This window comes from Heloderma suspectum, chromosome 10 (genome assembly GCF_057233095.1).
Source record: "Heloderma suspectum isolate Gila_16-S chromosome 10, 16-S_ref, whole genome shotgun sequence".
Taxonomy (NCBI): Eukaryota; Metazoa; Chordata; class Lepidosauria; order Squamata; family Helodermatidae; genus Heloderma; species Heloderma suspectum.
The window spans coordinates 21,187,837-21,213,876 of NC_139467.1; the positions used below are offsets into that span (position 1 = coordinate 21,187,837).

The window sequence follows — 26,040 nt, forward strand, 5'->3', positions numbered from 1 at the left end:
GTTCTTTGATGAGCTTCCACCGAGCTTTAAAAACCTGGCTGTTCAGGTGGGCATTTGGGGTGGGTTAGGGTTTTTTTTAAGCAGTGTTGTTTTGTTCAGTTGATTATGTAAATTTGTTGTATTTCGTGTTGTTATTAGTATTGTATGCCGCCTAGAGTGGCCGGGTAGCCAGCTAGATGGGTGGCTAATCAATCAAACAAACAAATAAATAACTGTGTGCAGCTCTTGCACCAGGCTCCAGATAGTGGATCGGGGGGGGCTGTAGCTCAGTGGCAGACCACATGCTTTGCTTGCAGAAGGTGCTAAATTCAGTTCCTGGCTTCTCCTGGTAGGGCTGGAAAAATTCCTGCCCAAAACCTTGGAGAACTGCTGCCAGTCAGTGCTGCCAGTACTGGGCTAGATGGACCAAGGGTCTGACGGAGTTTAGAATAAGGCAGCTTCTTATGTTCCTAAGGTAAAAAAACAACCACCACAAAGTAGATCCAACAAGATTGAAGTCTGCCCAACTCTGCTCTAGGGCTAGGCAGGGAAGTTAACAGCCCCATGAGGTCGACAGGCTGGAAATAACTTCACAGTGACGCTCCGGTAGGAGGGCAATAGACTTGGGGAGGGTGTATTCAGACTATTCAATTTGGAAAAGGGTGTGGGCCATTACAGAATTTCTTCCCCATTACATCAAAAGGCTGGAATAATGTTCTCATCTCCATTGTGTTACAGGTGTGCTGTTGTGCCAGGTACAGGCTGAACAACTCTTCTTCCATCCCCAAAGAAAAAACAGAATTTTCCTTGATTTATTAATTTCTTGAAAGTATTTTATACTGCCCTTTAATCATATTCCCAGGGCAACTTTTTTCAAATTACAAAAAAGAAGCTAAAAGCCACAAAATCATAAAAGCAGCATCAAACAGCCATAAACAAGATTAAAACTGCATCGAAAAAGCTTGGAAAAGTAACAAAAACTTGGCCTGGCAAATGCGCCCCTCTTCCTGCCCAAGAAAACTTTTCTGAGGTTCTTTGGGGGGTGGGGGACAGTCCTCTAAATAATGGAAATTACTTTCATTTGTATTTTGTAGTTTTGCTGCTGCGAGATGCAGTGATAGCTGCGACCTCAGATGGTTTTCAAGCAGGCTCTGGCGGACAGGCCTATCTATGGGGATTAAGTATAATAACTCAGTAGGAATTTCCAGGTTCAGAAGCTGCATATCTCTAAATACCAGTTGTGCAACATGGGGAAGGAACAGCGGGGGGGGGGGGTTGTCTTCCTGACTAGCTGATGGATTTCCCCAAGAGCTCATGGCTGACCACCACTGGAAACAGGATACTGGGCTAGATCGGGGATTGGAAACCTGTGGCCGTCCAGATGTTGTTGGACTCCAGCTCCTATCAGCCTCAGCCAGCATGGCCAGTGGTTAGGGATATGGGAGTTGTAGTTCAACAACATTTAGGAGGGCGCAGGTTCCCCACCATTGGACTAGACGGACCCTTGGTAGGGTGGCTGCTTGCACATCACCAAAAAAAGAGGAAATGCATCATGAAAAAAAGGGAATATAGAGTTGCATGAAATTTGCTTATCGAGAGATATGCAAATTTTGGAAAGAATTACTAGTGTATCACAAGGCTAAAAGATACGATGCCGGAAGATGAGCCCCTCAGGTCAGCAGGTGTCCAATATGAACTTGAGCACACTCCAGGAGAAAGCAGAGGACAGGAAGGCCTGGCATGCTATGGTCCATGGGGTCACGAAGAGTTGGACACGACTTAATGACTGAACAACAACAAAGAGAAATGCAGTACATCTCACTCCAGTGGAGAAGATGGTTCCTGTGTGTCTGCCTGCTTGGTCTGCTATCTGGGTGCTTTAACGAGCAATTTCAAGGCGCTTTCCTGCTCTCCTTTTCTTAGGGTTTTCATATTTAAAGTGGATTTGAATGGGACAGCCCTTCAATTATGGGGCACCTTCAAAACAGAGAACTATCCTCTGTAGAGTAGGACACATGCCTGCACTGTTTTGACCTGGCAGGGCTTATCTCATGTTGTGTGTGGCCACCTACAGAAGGGACTGGAGATCAATTTGTTTCAATATCTACATCCCTTCCCCCCTCCACCATGCACACAAGGTAGTCGGGATGACTATGGCCGTGTTCTTCCCACTCAAGTCCCAACATTGGGGTGGGGGAGGGGGGAACGGAGGGGAGAATGTATCAAAGATAGGAACAGTCTCAACACATAGCAAGTTATACCCGAGGGGTCTAAAAATATGTCTAGTAGTAATAAAGCTGAATATCACAAAAGATGGGGATGACCTTCAACTCCCTAAAGCAGCAATGGGAATCCTCTGTCCCAGCCTGGCCTCTCTGTCTGGGCCTTCACCTCTCACCCCAGACCATACGCCCCTCACTGATGCCTTTTCCACAGCGAAACCAGAAAGTTTCAGGGAAATAAATGTGGCCCTCTGGCTGAAAAATGATCCCCACCCAAGACTGGATTAAGACATGCTGAGGCCATAAAAAATAAAAGAGAAAAAAGGTATTACATTATAATAGAAAGCTAAATCTTTATATTTGCATATATACATAGGCAAAGATGCACTGAGAAATAACCCAATTTAAAAAGATACTTCTTGGAAAAAGCTTTATTTGAATTATCAAATACCCTATGATTTCTTAATTACCATATATGAAACTGAAGTCTTTTATAGAAACACAAGAGCAACTGCAGAGATCAGAACTATTTAATGGAAGTAGCAATGTAACTTGTAATGAAAAATTAATACTGGTATTCTCAACAAAACATATACAGACTTGCAGTAATCCTAGCTCCCAAGTTCTGAGGTAAGGTCGGGCAACCTGTGGATGATGCGAGCTGTCCAGCAGTCCTGGAAAGGACATTGATCGGACTGGGTGTGGATTGGGATGGGGAGGCCAGCATTCAGAATTTGGGTGGTGGTTTTTGTATGAAAAGTTTAAGCCAAAGTGATTTCAATTATAATAAATCTTAGTTATCTCCAAAATATTTAGAGGCCCCTCATAATACGAGGCCCTAAGCTTGTTCCTAAATCCAGCACTGTCCCCACCCCTGCCCTAAAGTCTTAGCTTTCATTTAAAAAACAAAGGAAGTTTCTAGCCCCTATGGTAACAGAGCAAGATGTTTGGGAATTTGGAGTTAACAGCTCAGGATCCTGAGGGCATCTGGGTGTGGTTTCAGGAGCCAAGTTAATCCTCCCTAATGGCTTCTAGCCTCTGTTCCCACACATATAAATGTCAGCTCCACATCTCCCACACATGGCTTCCCTCTAATACTCCCAGGTCCTTTACAGGTCCATTTTTGCCAGTACACAAATGAAAGCCTTGCAAACAAGTAACATTTTCAGAATAGAGCTTCTTATAAATCCCTATTTGCTTTAAGGATATAAGTAGCAGAAACACAAACTAAATTTGCCTAACCCCATATGATGTTTTTTTTGAAAAAAAATATTGCTTAAAAAAAAATTAAATGAGAGCAGAAGCTAAGAATTAGAGCTGAACTACAACTACATCAGCCTTTACCAGCTGGGTGCTGGCTGGGGATGATGGAAGTTGTAGTCCAACACATCTGGACGACACCCAGGTTGGGAAAGGCTGAATTACATGTTGAACAAAACCATTCAGTGAGCAGTGATTCTGGGACTGTACTACTTAAAACAGTCTTTGTGTGTGGGGTACTTCATTGAACCTACCTCAAAAAATATCTGGGTAAAAAAAAAACAGCAATCAGGGAGAGCTGTTCTAGCCTAGCCCTGGGCCAATCTGCCAGTTTTCTGTTTGAATACTTCATAGAATAGTAGGGTTGGAAGGGGCCTACAAGGCCATTGAGTCCAACCCCCTGCTCAATGCAGGAATCCACCTGAGAGCATCCCTGACAGATGGCTGTCCAGCCTCATCTTGAACACCTCCAGTGTGGAAGAGCCCCCCACCTCCCTAGGTAATTGGTTCCATTGTCGTATTGCTCCAACAGTCAGGAATTTTTTCCTGATGTTCAGCCGGAATCTGGCTTCCTGTCACTTGAGCCCATGATTCCGTGTCCTGCACTCTGGGATGATTGAGAAGAGATCCTGGCCTTCCTCTCTGTGACAACCTTTCAAGGACTTGAAGAGCGCTATAATATCTCCCCTCAGTCTTCTCTTCTCAAGGCTCAACATGCCCAGTTCTTTCAGTCTCTCTTCATAGGGCTTTGTTTCCAGTCCCCTGATCATCTTTGTTGCCCTCCTCTGAACCCTCTCCACTTTGTCTGCATCCTTCTTAAAAGTGCGGTACCCAGAACTGGACACAGTACTCCAGATGAGGCCTAACCAGTGCTGAGTAGAGGGGAACTAATACTTCCCGGGATTTGGAACCTATGCTTCTATTAATGCAGCCCAAAATAGCATTAGCCTTTTTTGCAGCCACATCACATTGTTGGCTCATACTCAGCTTGTGATCGACAACAATTCCAAGATCCTTCTCGCTTGTAGTGTTGTTGAGCCATGTATCCCCCATCTTGTAACTGTGCATTTGGTTTCTTTTTCCTAGGTGCAGAACTTGGCATTTAACCCTATTCAATGTCATTCTGTTGTTTTCTGCCCAGCGCTCCAGTCTGTCCAGATCACGTTGAATTTTGTTTCTGTCTTCCAAAGTATTAGCTATCCCTCCCAATTTTGTGTCATCTGCAAATTTGATCAGCATTCCCTGCAGCTCCTCCTCCAAGTCATTAATAAAAATGTGGAAGAGCACTGGACCCAGGAATGAGCCCTGCGGTACCCCACTCGTTACCTCTCCCCAGTTTGAGAGGGTCCCATTGATGAGAACTCTTTGAGTCCGATTCTGTAGCCAACTGTGGATCCACCGGATCGTTGTTTCATCTAGCCCACTTTGAGCTAGTTTGCTCATCAGGATATCATGGGGCACTTTGTCGACAGCTTTGCTGAAGTCGAGGTATATGATGTCTACAGCATTCCCACGGTCCACAAGGGAGGTTACTTGATCAAAAAATGAGATCAGATTCGTCTGGCAGGACTTGTTTTTGACAAATCCATGTTTGGATCTAGGGTCAGGAGTGGGAATAGACTCCCAATACCCCTGAATTTCTGCTGTGTTGCTTCTATCCTCCTCCTCCTCTTCCTTTGCCAAAGAAATAGAATTCAGTGGAGGTTGGTGGCTCTGATGTCAGTAGGGTGGTGAATCCACTCCGGGTTTCAGCTAGAGCTCTAAAGGAGCTATCCAAAGTGCAAGGCATGCACTTCTTCACATGGAGGAAGTATTGAAACAGCAACATCTCTCGTTGCTGCATGAAATGGTTCAGTCCTAGAAGGATGCTCTCCTGGGCAACCTTCTCCAACCTGGTACCCCCCAGATGCTTTGACTACAACTCCCAGCATCCTTGAGCATTGGGCATGTTGGCTGGGGCTACTGGGAGTGGAAGTCCAAAATATCTTGAGGGCACCAGGTTGGGGAAGGCTGAACTAGGTCAAGGCCAGAAAGACTTCAGGCTTGGGGGAATCTACTAGTTCTTCTTCTTGTTGTTTACCAGAACTCTGAGGTCCACAAAGTGCAAAACAGTCTCTGTGGACAGTGGTGGGTGGGAGGCACAATGGATATGCAGTTGGAATTAAGGAACAGGGTGCCTCTGAGCACATGCTTGGTCCAAGAATCTGGTTTAGTTCCATAACAGAGTTAGTAGCCCTGGCACACCCAAATCCACTCTGAGTTTTAGACTACACATTCTCCATTTCAGCTGCCTAATTTAGGGCATGTGGGGGGTGCTGGTCAGGGGGGAACCTACCTTTATGTTGTTACTATTCTTAAAACACAGAGAATCAGAAATGTTGGACAATCTACTTCAAATCACCCAGAGATCCACCAGTAGATCCTGATTTACCTTCTGCCCACCTCCTGGACTAGATGAACTCCAAGGTCTCTTCTGACTCTGTGAAGGTCAGCAGCCCCCCGTTATTTATGGAAGGCCAGGGATTCTAAGGCTGACCTTATATCTCCCAACCCAATTCTGGGGCAAATAACCCTGAAATAACACTACTCATTCTAGGCAGGTTGTGGCATCCCTTGTGATAGATTACAGAGAGGTTAGCCCCTTGGAAAACATCTTCTCAGTCTGACCCTTCATTTAGAGCCATATCCATATCAATTTGATTTAGTTTCTAATTGTATCAGTGGAGGCTGGTGGCTCCGACGTCACTGGCATGGTGAATCCACTCTGGATTTCAATCAAAACCAGTCAGAGCTCTAGCTGAAACTAGAGTGGATTCACCACTCTACTGACATCAGAGCCACCAACCTCCACTTAATTCTATTTCTTTGGCAGAGAAAGAGGAGGAGGAGGAGAGAAGCAACACGGCAGAAATTCAGGGGTATTGGGAGTCTATTCCCACTCCTGACCCTAGTTTATTTTCCTTCTCCATACCTTTATAGTTCTTCCTGTTTTGAGAGTATCATTCAGCAAAATTTGCAGATGGTACAAAACTGGGGTGGTCAGTTACGCATGGCCAAAACAAGAAGAAACACATGACACACAAAAAGAGGACAAAAAGGGATTCCATGATGTGTAAAATTTGAATGTGCTAATTTATATGCATATATGCAAATTTAAATGAATTACATTTAAATGGAAATACAATACATCTCACCGTAATGGGGAAGACTGTAAGCGGGTGAGCTGTGTACCAGCTCATTCTCCTGTCCAAGTGCTAACTGTTGATGGGCAAGTTCAAGCCCCCTGCTCTCCCTTAGGGTTTTTTTTTTAATCTTTAAACCGGACTTGGACTGGACAGCCCATCAAATAGAGGACTGTCCTCTGTAAAGTAGGGCCCCCTGTTCTGCACAATCTCCCAGGATCAGTTAATTCTAAAAGCAAACAGAGAGACATTGCAGACGGATCATCTTACAACTGGGAGAGCAGGCAGTGAAGTCGCTGATTAAAAAATAAATCAGGGCTGGCATGTGCAAAGTGATGCAAACTGGAAAAAATAACCACCACTATTATTTATATCCTGCTAGTAAAGCGTCCATCATCATGATGGGTGGGCTGTGTGCCGAGGAACAGTTTGTTATTGCAGAGAGCTGGTGCTGAGGTGCGGGATGCAGTGCACCTTTATGCGAGCTGTGTGCAGAAATGAACTGACAACCCCACCCAACAGTGTCCACAGGTGGGAACATGCGCTTCGCTAAAGGACTGAATGGCATGCATTCATTTATTGGGGCCGGGGGGGGGGGGGGGGAGACTGTTAGGAAGACTGGCATGTGGAATCATAGAAGCAACTTCAGTAAGCCATAGAGACATTGAGGGTCCGACTTCACCACAACAAATATGTCTACTTTGAAGTGCCATATAATAAGGCATCATTCGCGGGAGTGCCAGGCACTGCAGCTAACAGAGCAGTGCAATCAATGTTCCCTTTGTTGAAACACGTGCAGCCACCCTCCTTCCCTAAATCTAATGAAAATGTGCAAGTGACCAGTCCTATAACTCTGGACATTGTAGCAGACTGTGCTGAGGGAGATGAGAGGGGAAGCAGGGCCATTCCACCAGCCCTGCTGAAAGACTTGATTTCTTTTCCTCTTCCCTCCCCATTCCTTTTTCCTTGTGTGTTGTGTCTTTTTAGATGGTAAGCCTGTGGACAGGGGTTGCCTTGTTTTACTGACTATGACTCAGTTTGCACATAACAGCCAACCATAGGCAATTGTTGGGTTAACTCTGGTTGTTTAACCCCTAAACAGCCGAGAGTTCCTGGGTTCGGACGTCACATTCAGACAAAACGTTAGGTCATTGACTGATAACAGAAGTGACACGCCTGTGCGAAGCACTGCACTAGCTCACTCCCCTTCGGCCATAGCAACTCCTGGGTTAAACAACCAAGGAATTGCCATTATGCAGGGCTGGCCCAAGTCAAGGTGCATAGTATCCAAAGCCAGCCACGTTATTTTGGTAGATGAGGCAGAAAAGCCCATGAGCACCTCTCCCCATCCCAGGCAACAGAAATACAAGAATGACAAAGTAAATAACAATTTGCTGTTGTTATGATACCCAAAATCTGCTGCCTGAGGCAACTGCCTCACTCTGCCTCATTGTAGGGCTGGCCCTGCCATTACATGTAAACTGGGTTTATATGTAAGTTGCTTCAGATCTCTGACAAAACTGATCTTTTGCTCTCCCAGCAGCTGCTGGGTAGAGAGAGAAAAAGGGGGTGGCAGAGAGAGACAAAGAAAGGGCGTGCCCCCCCCCACTTTTGGTTCAGCCTCTCCCTCTAGCATGCATCTCCTGACAGATTACACCTGAAGGGATGTACCCTTGAGCCAAAAAGTTTGCTGACCCCTGCCCTAGAAGAATTGGGCTTGGGGCTGGCTGCCAGCCTTAAATCTTTTATAGCTATGTGGTAGGGAGGATAGTCTAAAGAGTAGGAAATGGAACATGGAAAAGATGTCCTTTTTCATTTTCTTCATTTAAAATATCCCTGTATAATACAGGGAGGAAAGCTTTTTAACTTCACAGCAGGCATCTTCCCAACCCTAAGCCCCCTCCCTTTTCCAGGTTATTCCCAATAAGAGGTTGGCGGTTGATCAGGTCAATTTCACCTCCCTCCCACTCCCAGTTTCTTTTATTTGCTCAGCTGTTGCCTCAATATCCCCTACATCCTGGAGGCTCACAAGTTATTGTCCAAAGTTTTTATACCCTCCCACAACACCCCCCCCTTTACAATTTACAAACCTATAGGTTTCTGTGTACTAGGCGTCCTCCAAGTACGTAGATGCCACTACCTTATTTTTAGTCAGCTCTGTTCTGCTTCCAGCTGATAGGCACTCAACCATCTGAGTTTGCTACATGAGGGAGTGATGATGAAAGGGTAGGCAACATTTTTTTGGAGTCCAAGGGTGCTGCCCCTTGGGGGAAATGGTCTGGGAGGCACACGGTGGTGGTGATTGAAGCCAAAGCCGAAGCCAAAAGTGGTTGGGGTCACCCCTTTTCTCTCCCCTACCCCCTTTATCCCTTTATCCATCCATCCATCCATCCATCCATCCATCCATCCATCCATCCTCTCTCTGTCTCTCTCTCTCTCACACACAGATGTGTTCATCTATCATCTCAGGAACCCTACACATCCAGCCTTCCTGCCCACCTCTAGGTCCCCCACTCTCTAGTAACTCAATGGATGAGGAGTCAGGATGCCATTTCCAAAGAGGGGTTAGGCCAGGGATGGGATCCCCAACCTTTTGGGACAGGTGCATATTTTGAGTGCTCTCATATAATGGCTGCCATGAGGGGGAGGCAGGACTCACCCCTCTATAAAATGGCTGCCATGGTGGACATGCCCCGTGACAAAACACTTATTTCCCAGAATGCAAACTAGTGACACTAAAGGAAAAGTAACTTGCCCAAGAACCTAAGTACAAGCCCAGAGGTGGGGTCTGAACTCCAAAACCACTCTTTTGAAGCCAAATAAAGGTGGTGTTGGAGGGTAGCCCTTTGCTTTGTAGTATGCCAGCTTCCAAGTTAAAAATTAATTCAATCATCCTAAGCAATAAACTAAAATCAGAAGGGGCAAGGAGCCTGGCCGGCACCAAGAGAGGTGTTGGCAGGCACATTGGTGCCCATGGGCACCATGTTGTCCAGGGCTAGCTGATAAAATCTGGGAGACTCATGGAGCTTCAGGGAGGGAAGAACCACATAAAGCAGGAGTGTAACTATATGTGCAGCTAGAGAGTTAAGAGGTGGAGAGATCCCTGGAAAGGGCGGTCAGCAGCTAAGAGGGGATGGGATGACTCAAAGGTTTTACCCCCAGGGACAAGGGTTGCTGAAACATGTACTGGCTGCAGGATCAAGTGTCAGAGGAGAGGGAAGACAACAAGGAGCTGGTGCAGTAAGGAGATGGAATCTTCTGGGCCAGAAGGAAACTAGTTAGGGGATTGAGAGCATTGCTGGGAAAATTCAGAGCACAGACACTTGCAGCCAAATCCTATGAATACTGCGAAGTCAGTCCTGTTGGACCGTACAGGGTTTGTTCCTAATATGCATACACAGGCTTGTCGCCTTAGAATACATGTTGACGATCATTATCCCTTAATGTGGCAAAAGGCAACCTCCAAATGTTTTGGACTGCAACATGGCCAGTGGCAAGGCACTGTGGGAGTTGTAGTCCAAAACATCTGGACAGCAGCAGGTTTCTACCCCAGCCTTAATATGGTGATTGCATAAATATTAGATATTTGAGTCATCTTTACAGCAACCGTGCAGGGCAAGCCCGTATTATCTCGACATCACAAATGAGGCTGAGAGCGATGGCAGTTTGCCAAAGACCACCCAGTGAGAGCATGGCTGAGCAGCAATTGCCGGCTCATGTCCTTCTTTGCCATCTGTTCTCCATCCGCTTTACGAGGCCTGTCACGCACAGATACGTGGTAGTTCAAATGTCGACCCCCCACAATTCTTTAGACGGGGTATGCCAATTTCAATCTGTATTAGCAACTGGATCCTCAGGAAGCGGTAATTAATCCAGAATTCAAATGTGTGTTATTGTAATTGTAGTCTTAGACACTGAAGCAACAGCCCCAGCAAGCTGAAGGGAAAGACTAGAAAATTAAAAGAGGCAGGAAGGTAATACCGAGGAAGAAGGCAAAGCCCTCCCACAGGAGCCGCATAAAAATTGGAGAGGCTGTAATTTTGTGTCAGACCGGACAAGATGCCTCCAGGAGCTTTCACCTACCGTGGGTGGCATGCCAGTCTCTGCTCCTCTTTTACCAACTTTTCTTTGCCGGAGACAGGAAGAGGGTGATACGCAGTGTCCGTGGGCACCCAGTAACTACACCTGTGGTGGGTGTATTTCTGTGTCAGCTGGACTAGAGATGGTGGAACATGTTGAGTCAAAGTAAAAGAAGAATTAGAGTAGCAATGATAAGAGTTGACATTTTGGAAGAGAAGAGAAAGACGCAAGTCAAATGGCTGCAGTGCCAAATATTTGAAGACGCACCTTTTTGTATGGGGAGCCAGTGTGGTGCAGCCGTTAGAGTGCTGGACTGGGACTCGGGAGACCTGCGTTCTAGTCCCCACTTGGCTATGAAACTCACTGGATGCCTTTGGGCCAGTCACTGATTCTCGGCCTAATCTACCTCACAGGGTTGTTGTGAGGATGAAATGGAGCGGAGGAGGACCATGCAAGCCACCTTGGGTTCCTTGCAAGAGGAAAGAAGGTGGGATATAAATGTAATAATAAATAAAATATATCAGCCTGCCCATGCCTCCAGATGTTCGGCTGAGGCCTCCTACTTCAAGTGCCTTTTGTCTTCCAGAGCTTTCTCTGTGGTGCACCCCAGCTTAGGAATGCCCTCCCTAAAAAGGGCCATCTGGTGCCTAATTTGAGATCCTTTCAGTGCCAAGATGTATCTTCTTACCCAAGTATCTGAATTTGTATAACCTCATGGTCTTCCTCTGTAGCTGAAACGTTGATTGCCGTCTTTTATTATGGCTGTGGATATCAGTTTTATTGCACTGTGTTCATTTTTGAAATAAGTTATTATTTATATCGAACGGTGCCCTGGAATCTCGTGTGATGAAGTGGGGTATAGAAATATTTTCAAGCAAACTGTACAGAGTGGCACTGCTTTTACATACAATGGCTATTTAGCAGTTGCCAGCGCTAAAGATTTTTTTGTCCCAAGAGCTGACCTGTTGGGCTCTGGTGCTTCCTACCTGTCTGTTTGTCCCAGCTGACAAAAATTTACAGTCAAAAGCTGAGCAGACAAGAATGCATAAACACATGGCTACCTCACTTCTAGGCACAGCCTTGTCTATCAGAGCTTCTGTAGCATCATTTCTTAAAGTTTGCCTTCACCTAGAACAGGGGTGTTGAACCTCCAAACCACAGGCCAAGTCCAGCCCACCATAAGAACTTAAGAGCAGCCCTGCTGGATCAGACAAAGGGTCCATCTAGTCCAGCATTCTGTTCACACAGTGGCCAACCAGCTGTCGACCAGGAACTCACAAGCAGGACATGGGCACAACAGCACCCTCCCACCCATGTTCCCCAGGAACTGGTGTATGCCTCTGGTACTGGAGGTCACATATAGTCATCAAGACCAGTAGCCACTAATAGCCTTCTCCTCCAGGAATTTGTCCAACCCCCCTTTAAAGCCATTCAAATTGGTGGTCATCACTACATCTTATGGTAGCGAATTCCATAGTTTGAATTCTGTAAAAATAAAACATAATAACATAAGAAGAGCCATCCTGGATCAGACCAAGGGTCCATCTAGTCCAGCATTCTGTTCACACAGTGGCTAACCAGCTGTCGACCAGGAACCCACAAGCAGGGCATGAGCACAACAGCACCCTCCCACCCATGTTCCACAGCAACTGGTGCAGATAGGCTCACTGCCTCTGGTATTGGTAGCACCGTAGTTCTCCCAATGACCACACCCCTTTCCCCCCAGCCAAAGAAAATTTGGTGGCTTCTTGGCTTTTGCAAGGGTTTTCCCCCCATTCTAAAAGGCTGAATCACCTCTCCTAAGACTTAATTCCTGGCAGTAAGAGCTTTAAGTTAAATACGCTAGTATTTTTGGCCCCGCCCTTTTTGCCTTCAGCGAACATCCCAGAATGTGCCCCCACCCACCCAAAGAGTTTTCCCAAAATGGAATTCTGCCCTTGGGCTGAAAGATGTTCAACACCCCTGCTCTAGAAATATGGCTACTGCTCTATGGTTACTAGTGGTGGGAAAGGTAGAAGCCACGAGGAACGACCGTAGCTCAGCAGCAGAGCACCTGTTTTGCACGCAAAAAGGTCCCAGGCTCAATCTCCGAAATCTTCAGGTGGGGTTGGGAAAGACTCTCATCTGAACCCCTGGAGAGCGCCCATAGCCCGTACTGACCTAGACAGACCACGTGTCTGAATGGGGATATGGCAGTTTCCTATGTTCTTCCATCCACTCCCCTTCTGTAGTGAGCTGCAGCAATATTAAAGAAGCTCATGGCTGGGAGCAAGGCAAGCAGGTCCCCTTTTCGCACTGGAAAAAGCCAGCTCATCATATCACCATAGCAGGGGCCCTCCGCTGTACGCTACATCCTGCTGAATATGCCCCAACCCTCTTAATTGCTCTGTTGACATCACCGCTCTTTTGTTCACACTGCCTTCCCTACCCAGGCTGTGCAGGAGGGAGTGGATAAAACAGGGAGCCATTGCCTAGCAAACAACGCTTTTCCCCACCCCGTTCTGAGATGCCATCAAAGGCTGGGAACAGATTTGGCAGTAACCAGCATCCTGAACTGACATGATTTAAACTGCAAGCCGAGACAAGTGGCTCAGGGGAACATTACACTCATTGTCTGCCCCAGTGTTTGTCATATCCTCATCCTACATGCCAATCAGCTGACCGAGGTATAAAAGACATCTCTCCCAGTAGCACTGCCAGCTTTCCCCTGTTCTCTTCCTGGGCCTGCTCCTGGGCCTTTAAACAGCAGCTCAGCATGCAGATCTTAAGTCATTCTTGCCATGCCAGGAAGCCTTTATTAAGTTTAAAGTTTATATTGCATTCCAAGAGCCTGGCACAGGCTTCAGCTGCTTACTTTTCTGCAGATCAGGGGATCTCGTTAAAAAGACACAAGAAAGGACTTTTGAGCAAGGATCGCAGTGCCCCACCAAAAGAGGGCCTGGGCAGAAATTTAAAACAGCATTTGAGTATTCATTAAAGGCTACAAAAGGGAAGTTGGGACTGGGCGAAAAGTAACCCGAGGCTGCTGAATTATGTTCAAGGGAGGAGGAAGTGGGTAGCACAAGGCTTCAGAATTGTGTGTAGGCTCCAGTCTTAAGATTCCTGAAAATGCCAGCACTGGAGTAAACATGCGTAATTACGGCTTCTAGCCTTCGCTGAAATTAATAGGACTTTAAAATAGGCGGCCTATTTGCTACCAAGCCATATTCAAGATTCTCTTGTTGACATGCAAAGTCCTAAACAGGGCCAGGTTACATAAGCAGAGTTTTTGTTGTTCAGTCGTAAAGTCGTGTCCAACTCTTCGTGACCCCATGGACCATAGCACACCAGGCCTTCTTGTCCTCCGCTCTCTCCCGGAGTGTGCTCAAGTTCATATTAATTGCATCGGTGATGCTATCTAGCTATCTCATCCTCTGCTGTCCCCTTCTCCTTTTGCCTTCAATCTTTCCCAGCATCAGGGTCTTTTCCAGGGAGTTTTCTCTTCACATTAAGTGGCCAAAATATTTGAGCTTCAGCTTCAGTATCTGTCCTTCCAATGAGCAGTCAGGGTTGATTTCCTTTAGGATTGATTGACTTCTTTGCAGTCCAGGGGACTTGTAAGAGTCTTCTCCAGCACCACAGTTCGAAAGCGTCAATTCTTCGGCACTCAGCTTTCCTTATAGTCCAGCTCTCACAGCCATACGTTGCTACTGGGAAAACCATAGCTTTGTTTATACGAACCTTTGTCGGCAAGGTGATGTCTCTGCTTCTTACTATGCTGTCTAGGTTTGCCATAGCTTTCCTCCCAAGGAGCAAGCGTCTTTTAATTTCATGGCTACAGTCACCGTCTGCGGTGATCTTGGAGCCCAAGAAAATAAAATCTGTCACTGCTGCCATTTCTTCCCCTTCTATATGCCAGGAAGTGATGGGGCCAGATGCCATGATCTTCGTTTTTTTAATGTTGGAGTTTCAAACCAGCTTTTGCACTCTCCACTTTCACCCTCAACAAGAGGATCTTTAGATCCTCTTCACTTTCTGCCATTAGGGTGGTATCGTCTGTGTATCTGAGGTTGTTGATAATTCTCCCGGCAATCTTAATTCTGTCCTGTGATTCATCCAACCCAGCGTTTCTCATGATGTACTCTGCATATAAATTAAATAAGCAGGGTGACAATATGCAGGCTTGTCGTACTCCTTTCCCAATTTTGAACCAATTGGTTGTTCCATGTCTGGTTCTTACTGTTGCTTCTTGACCCTCAGACAGGTTTCTCAGGAGACAGGTAAGGTGGTCTGGTACTCCCATCTCTTTCAGAATTTGCCACAGTTTGTTGTGATCCACACAATCAAAGGCTTTAGCGTAGTCAATGAAGCAGAAATAGACGTTTTTCTGGAATTCTCTTGCTTTCTCCATGATGCAGCGAATGTTGGCAATTTGATCTCTAGTTCCTCTGCCTCTTTGAAACCCAGCTTGTACTTCTGGTAGTTCTCAGTTCACATGCTGCTGAAGCCTAGCTTGTAGGATTTTGAGCATAACCTTGCTGGCATGTGAAATGAGTGCAATTGTACGGTAGTCTGAACACCCTTTGGCATTGCCCTTCTTTGGAATTGGAATGTAAACTGACCTTTTCCAGTCTTGTGGCCACTGTTGAGTGTTCCAAATTTGTTGGCATATTGAGTGCAGCACTTTAACAGCATCATCTTTTAGGATTTTAAATAGCTCAGCTGGAATACAGTCATCTCCGCTAGCTTTGCTGTTAGTAATGCTTCCTAGGCCAACTTGACTTCACTCTCTAGGATGTCTGGCTCAAGTTCAGTGACCACACTATCATGGCTATCTGGTACATTAAGATCTTTCCTGTATAGTTCTTCTGTGTATTCTTTCCACCTCTTCTTAAAGATCTCTAGTCTTTCCCATTCTATTGTTTTCCTCGATTTCTTTGCATTGTTCATTAAAGAAGGTCTTCATGTCTCTCCTTGCTATTCTCTGGAACTCTGCATTCAATTGAATATATCTTCCCCTTTCTCCCTTGCTTTTCGCTTCCCTTCTTTCCTCAGCTACTTGTAAAGCCTCATCAGACAGCCACTTGGCTTTCTTGCATTTCTTTTTCTTTGGGATGGATTGAGTTGCTGCCTCCTGAACAATGTTACGGACCTCCGTCCATAGTTCCTCAGGCACTCTGTCTATCAGGTCTAATCCCTTACATCTATTCCTCACCTCCACTGTATATTCATAAGGGAGATGATTGAGGTCATACCTGAATAGTTTAGTGGTTTTCCCTACGTTCGTCAATTTCAGCTGAAATTTTGCAAGAAGCAGCTCATGATCTGAGCCACAGTCAGCTCCAGGTCTTGTTTTTACTGACTGTATGGAGCTTCTCCATCTTTGGCTACAAAGGACATAATCAATCTGATTTCGATATTGACCATCTGGTGATGTCCATGTGTCGAGTCGCCTCTTGTGCTGTTGGAAAAGAGTGCTTGCTATGATCAGCATGTTCTCTTGGCAAAACTCTATTAGCCTTTGTCCTGCTTCATTTTGTACACCAAGGCCATGCTTACCTGTTATCCCGGTGATTTCTTGACTTCCTACTTTAGCATTCTAATCCCCTATGATGAAGAGGACATCTTTTTTTGGTGTTAGTTCTAGAAGGTGTTGTAGGTCTTCATAGAACCGATCAACCTCAGCTTCTTTGGCATCAGTTGTTGGGGCATAGACTTGAATTACTGTGATGTTGAATGGTTTGCCTTGGATTCGTACTGAGATCATTCTATCGTTTTTGAGATTGTACCCCAGTACTGCTTTTCCCACCCTTTTGTTGACTATGAGTGCTACTTCATTTCTTCTAAGGGATTCTTGCCCACGGTAGTAGATATGATGGTCACCTGAATTAAATTCACCCATGCTTGTCTATTTTAGTTCGCTGATTCCCAAGATGTCCATGTTCAATCTTGCCATCTCATATTTGACCACCTCCAGCTTACCTTGATTCATTGATCTTACATTCCAGGTTCCTAAACAATACTGTTCTTTACAGCATCCGACTTCCTTTTCACCACCAGACACATCCACAGCTGAGTGTCCTTTCGGCTTTGGCCCAGCCGCTTCACTCTTTCTGGCGCTACTTGGAAATTCCCTCTGCTCTTCCCCAGTAGTATATTGGACACCTTCCGACCTGAGGGGCTCATCTTCTGGCGTCATCTCTTTTAGCCTTGTGATACGTTCCATGGGGTTTTCTTGGCCAGAATACTGGAGTGGGTTGCCATTTCCTTCTCCAGTGGACCACATTTTGTCAGAACTCTCTGCCATGACCTGTCCGTCTTGGGTGGCCCTGCACGGCATAGCTTATGGCTTCACTGAGTTACGCAAGCCCCTTCGCCACAACAAGGCAGTGATCCATGAAGGGGACATAAGCAGAGTGCCTTCCCCTATATCAGGGTGGGAAGCCTCAGGCCCAGGGTTCCCCAGAAAGCCCCACCCTCCCCTAGCCCCAACCCTCATTACACCCAACTACCGATCATTGGGCGGTTTCCTGGCTTTTGTACCATTTTCTCCCCATTCTAAATGGTTGAAATGCCTCTCCTAAGGGTTAGTTACTGGCAATAAGACCTTTAAGCTGAAACAGGCCCCAGCCCTTTTTGCCTGTAGCACTGGCCCCTTGCCTTTCACCCCCCCCCCCATCAACCACTGGAACGTGGCCCTTGGGCATGTCTCTGAAATTGAATTCAACCCTTGGGCTGAAAGAGATTCCCTAGTCATGTCCTATATATACACCCAGCCAGCCTTTAAGATCCTCAGGGGAGGCTTTGCTGACTGCTCCACGTCCAACAAAATTCCGCCACGTAACATCTCAATAGTGGGCCTTCTCGGTAGTGGCACCCGCCCTCGGGAACACCCTCACCCCTGCAGTTCGGGAGGCGGAAAATATGATGTGTTTTAAGCACACCTGGGAACATACTTGCTTATGCAAGCTTTCTCTGGCTTGTAACTGATCATCATTACCTTGCTCTGTTTTACTGCTTCTTTTCATTTAGCTTTGCTGTCGTTGTTATAGTTGTTTATTAACAGTGTTTTAACAGGGGTTTCAGTGTTTTAACGGGGGTTTAACGGTTTTTCTGTATGTCACTACTCAGAGATATTATATTAAGTGGTAAATAAATACACATTGTTAAGCACTCAAGCCCCATTAACTCTAGTGGGATTAAAGCACATCCGATTTTTCTCTAGAGCTAACCTGCAGAAGACAACTGCATGCAAGGGTCAGCCCCAGTATGCTACAGCAACTGAAACAAATAGACAATGCTAGGGCTTATGTGCAGTGGGAGAAAGAGGTAAGAAATGGAAGTTGACACAGGAACACAGAGAAACCACTGAATGGATTAGTGATGTTTGAATGGGTTCCCTTGAGGCAGAAAGCTCAATGGTAACTTTGCTACTGATAGTTCCCTGGGCTTTGCAGAGAATTCTGGAGCATGTTCTTCATGCAGGATGCTGCCCAGGCATGTTGAGTTTTATCAGCATCTGGACCAAACGGAGAGCATTTTCTGAACACACACACATATGTCTTATGCTACTCTAAAGATTAACAAATTATGCCAGAAGTCTGTCCCAAAGGATAAACCAGGGGTAGGCAACCTAGTGCCCTTCAGATGTTTAGGACTACAACTCCCATCAGCACTAGCTAGCATGGCCAATTATCAAGAATTATGGGAGGGCACCAGGTTGTCTACCCCTGGGCTAAGCAATGCAAGAAATAGCACTGGATATGTCACGTACAAAGTGCAAATGAATAAAAGATCCCCCTGCTGAAAAAACTCTCTCTTTGGGGGGCATTTTCTGGCTGCTGGCTTAGGTTTCTGAATACACATTAAGATGACACATCAGAAGCAGCCGTTGGAAACTGACATGCCTACCATAGCACCTCTATCTCTTTTGTGTTGGATGACAGCATGGGCTTGCCAAGGGACATGATATAAGAATATGCAAGAGAGATTTGATTGAGGTGGGGCAGGAGCTGGGCACACAGTACAGGTTACATAATTAGGGAGATCAGCACAGACATAATTTTCTTTTAAAATTGCACCCATTGGTTTTACTTAAAACCGCATGCACACGCGGCTGCCTTCTAGTGGAAAAGTGTTAGTATTGCACAGGATGCCACAGCACAAAACTGAAGTTTTTCTGGGTAGAATCACTGAGGACTAACCATTTTAGTCTGTTGCAGCCATGAAGCCAAGAGTCCTGCAAATCCACATGGTTAAGTAATTCTTTTTCTCCTCTTCCCTTTATTTACTTTTCCCCTTCAAATTCTGAATGTCTTATCTTTTTTTCACACGTTTTAAAACTTGTTTTACAATGATCTTACTTAAATCAGAATGTCTCTCTAATTCAGGGGTGGGGAACCTCTTTCAGCTGAAGGGCCAACATTTAATTCTGGAGAAGCTCTCAGGAACTACATTCCAGTGGTGGGCAGGGCCAGAACCCCTAAAAATACCAGCATATTTTTTCCTTAAAGCTCTTATGGCCAATAACTAAGTCTTAGGAGAGATATTTCAACCTTTTAGAATGGGACAAAACCCTGGAAACCTCCAAACAATTGGCAGGCAATCAGTGGTCGGGGGAAAAAGGGAAGGGGGCTACCTGAAGAACTGAGAAGGCCAGAGTGAGTCCCCAGGAGGGCCAAATTTGGCCCACAGGCTTGAGGTTCCCTACCCCCGATGTAAACTCCGCTTGTCTTGTTTTCAAGCATTATTGGCCAAGTAGTCTGAGAAAGCTAAGCATACAGGTCTCAACTAGTTTTGTCTTTCCTCCCATCTTGCCTGACATTTTGGTCCCAGGTCGGTCCCTTGGAGCCACCACTGATCCACGTTGCTGGGTGCAAACCCTGGGGGGAAAAGGTACTGCCGCCTGAGAAGCACATTCAGAGCAAGCAAGCAAGTGGCTGAAGGGTCACATGAGCCAGATGTTTGACTTGAGCAAAGGAATTTTCTCCCCCACCCCACTTTCTCCCGATACCATCACACAGTAGGCACATCAGAAGTAGATAAGCCCAGATTTATTGATCACCTTCAGGAGGGGCTGTAGTCAGGGCACAACGAATGGAGGATTCTGGGGAGCACAGGAAGGCAGCAGCCCTCACAACAGTTCACCACGGCACAGTCCCTCCCTGGTTCCATAAGTGGGGAGATCGGGAAAACAGCCAGGAGGCTGCTCAGGGAGTCCACTGGGGAGAAACTTAAAGCTCCATGCCAGTGCAATGAAGAGATGAGAGAGATCCGTCAGGGGATGCCCAGGGGGATGGTGAAGGAGAGGTAGTCACCAAGCTCGCCCCATTGTGCCCGGCGTGCCTGGAAGATGCAGATCCACGTGGTGAGCACAATCACCCAGAAGAGAAGACCCACGGCCGAACGCTGGACATCTGGGATGAGAAGAGGTCGAAACAATGGACCAGGAAACTTGCAAGAACTTGTTTCCTTCCCAGCAACGCAATGCCCTCTTTCCCCTTAGGAAATGTGTACAGTTCCCTTCCCGATGTGGCACTGCCCAAGCCAGAGACCTGTGGCCTCCCACTAGCAAACAGCCTTCCACTTGCTAGGTCTCCCTTGTCTCATCCCCCTGCCCCCCGGACGTACACACCCCACAATCAAAAACTCACAGCGCTTGATCTGAAGTTGCTCGGTGTATGCTGGTGCAAGAAAGGCCTCTCGGAAAAACCAAAAAACATTCACCAGCCAGAGGAAAGGGAGCAGAGCAAAGCCACCTGGAGAGATGGGAGAAAGAGATTACTCATTGCCCCATCAACATTTCCTTCAGGTAAGAATGTCCTGCCTTTTTTGGTATTTTAAGAGGGTCTGCAACAACAGCAAAAGTCTGCAGCACCCAAGGATCCACTTGTCCTGATTAGTTTTCCTATGAAAAAGTGTTTACCGTATAAGAGAGTAGGCAGAAGTACATTTCCAACTCTAGGTTTCCAGCCCCCAAATATTCATTCTCTCTCTCCCTCTCCCTCTCACACACACACACACGTCCTCACTGCTGTAGAAATTCACAAGTTCTATGCATTTGGGAAAAGTAGTGCTGTAAAACCACATCGATTACATTTTCATCCCGCCTGTCTAACCGAAACGTACATCACTCTGTCCTACTATGCAAATAGTGCATAGTCTTTTTTTTTTTAATCTAACGTACCTTTCAGTGCAAATTGGATCCTGAAAGCAGCTTACAACAAAATAAACATTAGCAACTCTCTCAGACACCAGGATGTGTGTGTAGCAGTTAGAGCACAGCAAGGAACCTGTGGCCCTCCAGATGTTGCTGGATTCCAATCCCATCAACCTTACCCAGTAAGGCCAAAGGTGAGGGATGATGGGAGCTGTAGTCCACCAAACATGTGGAGGGCTACAGGTTTCCCACGCCTAGATTAGTGTGTCAGATTGGGATCATGGAGACTCAGGTTCGAATCCCCACATAGTCATGAGATCATTAGGTGATCCTGGGCCAGTTACGTTTTCTCAGCCTAACTTACCTCATGGGGTTGATTTCTCCTTCAAGAAATGATGGACTAATAATTACAAATAAGATCTCTCTTTAACAATGAAAAAGAAAGAAAATAGGAAACTCCCAGCCACAGATACGGACTTTTTATTACCAGTATTATACAGAGGGTACTTTCTAAAATATAGCATGCATTGAGACATTAAGATTATCTAGCCTGAGTAGAAATGTGATAGCCTGAAACAAACAAAAAAAACCCTAGAAAAAATGGGGGGGGGGGAACAGATATTTAAAAAAGTTTTTTCCAGTCCCCCCTCCCCCCAGCCCTTTCCCCCAAGCCTTCACATCTCTAGGCCAGAACAGCCACACTTCCTAAGATATAAATACTAAGGGCACAATCCTATGCAAGTTTAGACACACAGAAGTCCTACAACTCCCAGCATTCCCCAGCTAGCATGGCTGGCTGGGGAATGCTGGGAGTTATAGGACTTTTTTCTGTCTAAACATGCATAGGATTGCACCCTAAATCTAATTATCTGTCCAAGAAGCTCAACACAGGCTCCTGTCCTGTTTACCTCCAATTCTCCCAAAATGGCTTTCCCCCTCTCAGCCTCTACCATCGAAGTTTCTTGCAGCTCCTCCACCAAGTTTGTCCCCCCTCCTCCTGATGTGCACTCAGCTGGGGATGCCCCATCAAGGGACCCTCCAAGTCATGCTCTTACTACTATAGTTTCCAATGCTAGGTTTTCACATCTTTCTCCCAATCTAGTGCCATCAACCCTAACCACACCCCTCTTCACATGATGGTTGTAAATCAGGGATGGGCAACTTGTGGCCCTCTAGATGTTTTGGCCTACAACTTTCATGATCCCTCCCCATTGGCTATGCTGGCTATGGCTGATGGGACTTGTGGGCCAAAACATCTGCAGTGCCACAAGTTGGCTGTCCCTGTAGTTCTGTTGATTGTTTAATTATTATAACGTTTATATCCCACTTTTTTTTCCTCTTCCAGGAAACCCAAGGTGACTTACATTATCCTCCTCCTCTCCATTTTCTCCTCACAACAAACCTGTGAGGTAGGTTACACTGAGAGTCAGTGACTGGCCCAAAGTCACCCAGTGAGCTTCATGGCTGAGTAGGGACTAGAAACCGGATCTCCTGAGTCTTAGTCCAACACCCTAACCACTACACCACACTGGCTCTGGTTATCTAACCCTCTAACAACCGTGGCCACCTGGGTTTGCACGACACGACAACCCACAGCAAGCCTGGCACCTGTGGGTGCCATGCAAAAATGGTGCCCATGGGTGCTCCGCACAATGCAACAGGCCTGGTGGTTAGTTAAGAGGGTTGGCCAGTCCCAGTCCAGCCCTCTAACCACTACACCACAACACCGCTGGACAAATACACTCACCATTTTGGCAGTTTTTACAATGCAATTCTGGGGTCGGCCACCTCTTGGGACCCCACCCCAGCCCAGGGAAACATGCAGGGCTGAAGGATGGGTTGGGGCCGACACATAAACACCCACATATTCCCCTCACACTCCTCTTGGTGTACAGGGGCGGGGAGGTTTAAATTGCCCCTCCCTGCCTACTGAGACGAGGGGGTGAGAATCCTGGGTTGGGGGATTTTAAAGCCCCCTCCTCCGCCCCTACCCTCTGAGTGTAGAGCCCCCTCCTCTCCCCCGAGTTTGAAGCCCCCTCCTCCCCCCCCTCCCCACCAGTTAGAGCAGACTGAAAGAGCGCATGGCTGCCCAGGGTCACGCAGCGAGCCCCGTGGCCGCGCGGGGATGCGAACGCAGGTTCCCCCAGCACAAGTCCAACGCTCTAACCACTACACGCGGCTGCCTCGCCTTGAAAAACGCCACCGACCGCTCACCCAGGTAGTACTTCCTGCAGAGGTTGAGCTTCTCCTCGTTGGAAACCCGCTCTAGGTTCATGGTGCTCGCTGCTGCCGTGCCCCAGGCCGGGGGCAGGAGGACGAGAGGAGCCTCCCGCCGACCGGCGCGCTAGGCCAGGCAAGAGAACGTGTGAACGCGGAAGGTGGCCACGCTCCGGAGTCGGGCCGTCCCCTCGCAGAAGGCAGGCGGCCCTCAGCCGCCGAGCGGAGGGGACCCGCTGAAGGTTTCCCTCACCCACAAAACACTCACCCCCCCCCACCGCTCCTGAGGCGCTACTTCCGCAACCGGAGCCCCTCCCCCGCAACCCACGGAACTGTGGGAAATGTAGTCCGCACCTCGCCCGCGGGTTGCTGGGAAACGCGGCGCTGCCCGAAGCCTGGAGACACAAAATTGCCCGAGCGAACGCTGCTGCTGCTGCAGCAAAGACAGCGAACGGCCTGGTGGCGCCTTGCAGACGAGCCCGTTTCTTTTGGCATCAAAAGCTTTCGCGGATCATGCCCGCTGCATCAGAGGCGCGCAGCGTTCACCTTACGCCGGCGGATTTACATACGCATCCCGGGGGGGGGGGGATCGTCACCTCTTGCTCGAGACAGCTGAAATGCGAATATTGCAGACGGACAGGAATACAGAAACCTCAAGACGGAACCTCTCGGCGCTATTTTGTCCCTTCCCCAGACCCCGCAGAAGGAAGCGCTGCCCATAGAAAGCAACGGTGTGTGTGTGTGTGGGGGGGGGGAGCCAGGATTTTAGAATTAACTGCGATGGGGCAGGAGCCCACCGCAAAAAGGCTGTAGCTGCAAAGGCAGGAAGGACTTCCTGCTCTCAGTTCTGATTTCGTGTCAGAAATTATTTTTTAAATTAACTTTGAAAAATCTAAAGCTTGCCAGTACCTATGCAGTTGTTGTTGTTCAGTCGTTCAGTCGTGTCCGACGCTTCGTGACCCCATGGACCGCAGCACGCCAGGCCTCCCTGTCCTGCGCTCTCTCCCGGAGCGTGCTCAAGTCCATATTCATTGCGTCGGAGATGCTATCTAGCCATCTCATCCTCCGCCGTCCCCTTCTCCTTTTGCCTTCAGTCTTTCCCAGCATCAGGGTCTTTTCCAGGGAGTTTTCCCTTCGCATTAGGCGGCCAAAATATTTGAGCTTCAGCTTCAGGATCTGTCCTTCCAATGAGCAGTCAGGGTTGATTGCCTTTAGGATGGACTGATTTGACCTCCTTGCAGTCCAGGGGACTCGTAAGAGTCTTCTCCAGCACCACAGTTCGAAAGCATCAATTCTTCGGCGCTCAGCCTTCCTTATAGTCCAGCTCTCACAGCCATACATTACTACTGGGAAAACCATAGCTTTGATTAGACGGACCTTTGTCGGCAAGGTGATGTCTCTGCTTCTTACTATGCTGTCTAGGTTTGCCATAGCTTTCCTCCCAAGGAGCAAGCGTCTTTTAATTTCATGGCTGCAGTCACCGTCTGCGGTGATCTTGGAGCCCAAGAAAGTAAAATCTGTCACTGCTTCCATTTCTTCCCCTTCTGTATGCCAGGAAGTGATGGGGCCAGATGCCATGATCTTCGTACATTATCCCCATTTTGCAGGCCGGAGGTGGGGCGGAACTGTGAGGGAGCGGCTTACGCGACAGCCCTGCGGTGTAGTCCATCGTTAAAATTGCAGGTTATTTGGCTTTCCAGCCCGAAAATCCCCATGCGAAACGCCCCTTCTCCCTCAGATTGCAGCAGACTACTTCAGTTGCCCCCCCCGAGCCCCTCCTAGCCCCAGTCCTACACTCAATTGCATGCAGAAGCCTCGAACTCTATTGACTTGCCCTCAGATGCCTTGCACTTCTAAGAGCGCAATCCTCTTGTTTAGACAGAAAAATCCCTACAATGCTCAGCATTCCCGTTTAATAGTATTTAAAAAATCGGGGGGGGGGAGAGGGACGTTTGACAATATACAAGACAGTGAGACCTGAGTTAGAAAGAACTCCTGCCTTTGCTGCTACTTTTGTTGCAGGGGGGACACACGGGCTGCTCAGTTGCAAAGACACACAAAAAGAAAAATCCTGAATTTCCCCATTGTTTACTAGGGGCAGCCGTGGCTGATGGAAACGCTCTCAGTCAACCCAGAATCCTGAGACTGTGTGAGAGTCTAACATTTAAAACTCTACACCCCGAAGCCAGCGCCCTACCACAGTGCATGCTGGGATCTATATTTCTCGTTGTGAAGAGCAAGGCGAGAGAAAAGCATGCCGGGAGTTGTAGTTGTAGCAATTTTAATGTTAAAATCTTAAGCGCCCCAACTCGTCCCGCCGAGTAGAGGCATCTGTAGTCGGCACAAGCCGCTCTTGCGTTCTGTGTCCGTTTGTAGAGGATGAAATTAAGAGATTTTGAAAAATAAAACGCTAGTCTGAACCAGTTACTTCCCACCATGTCTCTCAATGGCTTCAGAGAGACGAAATTGGGAAACCTGGATTTTCTTTGCAGCATCGATGACACCAGCAAAGCCATCACCGAATGGTGAAAACAGAGAAAACCTGTACATGGACCAGATCCTATGGTCTTTTATTAATTTCAGCCTCGTCCTACACGAAGCGTTGTTTAATTTTAGCCTGGCATCCTATTTTCAACTGGAGCAGAATGGGAGTAGGTCTATTGAGCATATGTAGAGTACATTCCTCTTCGGCCCACCACGTGTTTTTTTTTTTTATTTCAAGGAATAGTTCCTTATTTGTGACAAAATCGTTGGATTGGTTACAGTTTGTATGTTCTTGCAAGTTTAAAATCAATAAAATATCTCATTTAAAAAAGCAACCTTTAATACACTACAATGGTAGCATATACCCTGCCTTGGGAGGTGGTGACTTTTCCTTCAGTAGAGGTATTTAAGCAGATGGCTACCTGTCAGGGTTGTAGCTTCACCCTGCATTACAAGGGCTGCATTGAGCATGGGGTTG

General features: G+C 47.1%; 1 protein-coding gene across 1 annotated transcript; it reads right to left on the reverse strand.

Annotated features, from left to right (window-relative positions):
- Positions 1 to 19,735: 19,735 nt before the first annotated feature.
- PSENEN (presenilin enhancer, gamma-secretase subunit) lies at positions 19,736 to 23,354 on the reverse strand. Its single transcript, XM_084815480.1, has 3 exons — positions 23,076 to 23,354; positions 20,356 to 20,460; positions 19,736 to 20,118 (listed from the first exon to the last, which is right to left on the reverse strand). Exons 1-3 carry the CDS (start codon positions 23,134 to 23,136, stop codon positions 19,979 to 19,981), a joined length of 306 nt encoding a protein of 101 aa, XP_084671606.1. The 5' UTR covers positions 23,137 to 23,354; the 3' UTR covers positions 19,736 to 19,978.
- Between the last annotated feature and the right edge of the window lie 2,686 nt (positions 23,355 to 26,040).

Bases quoted from the DNA above. Each gene is read 5' to 3' on its own strand.
- PSENEN (XM_084815480.1), bottom strand. From the start codon at position 23,136: ATGAACCTAGAGCGGGTTTCCAACGAGGAGAAGCTCAACCTCTGCAGG. The intron at 20,461-23,075 runs GTGAGCGGTCGG...CCATCTCTCCAG, and splicing joins CTGCAGGAAGTACTACCTGG to GTGGCTTTGCTCTGCTCCCT. The intron at 20,119-20,355 runs GTGAGTTTTTGA...TTCTCATCCCAG, and splicing joins GCAACTTCAGATCAAGCGCT to ATGTCCAGCGTTCGGCCGTG.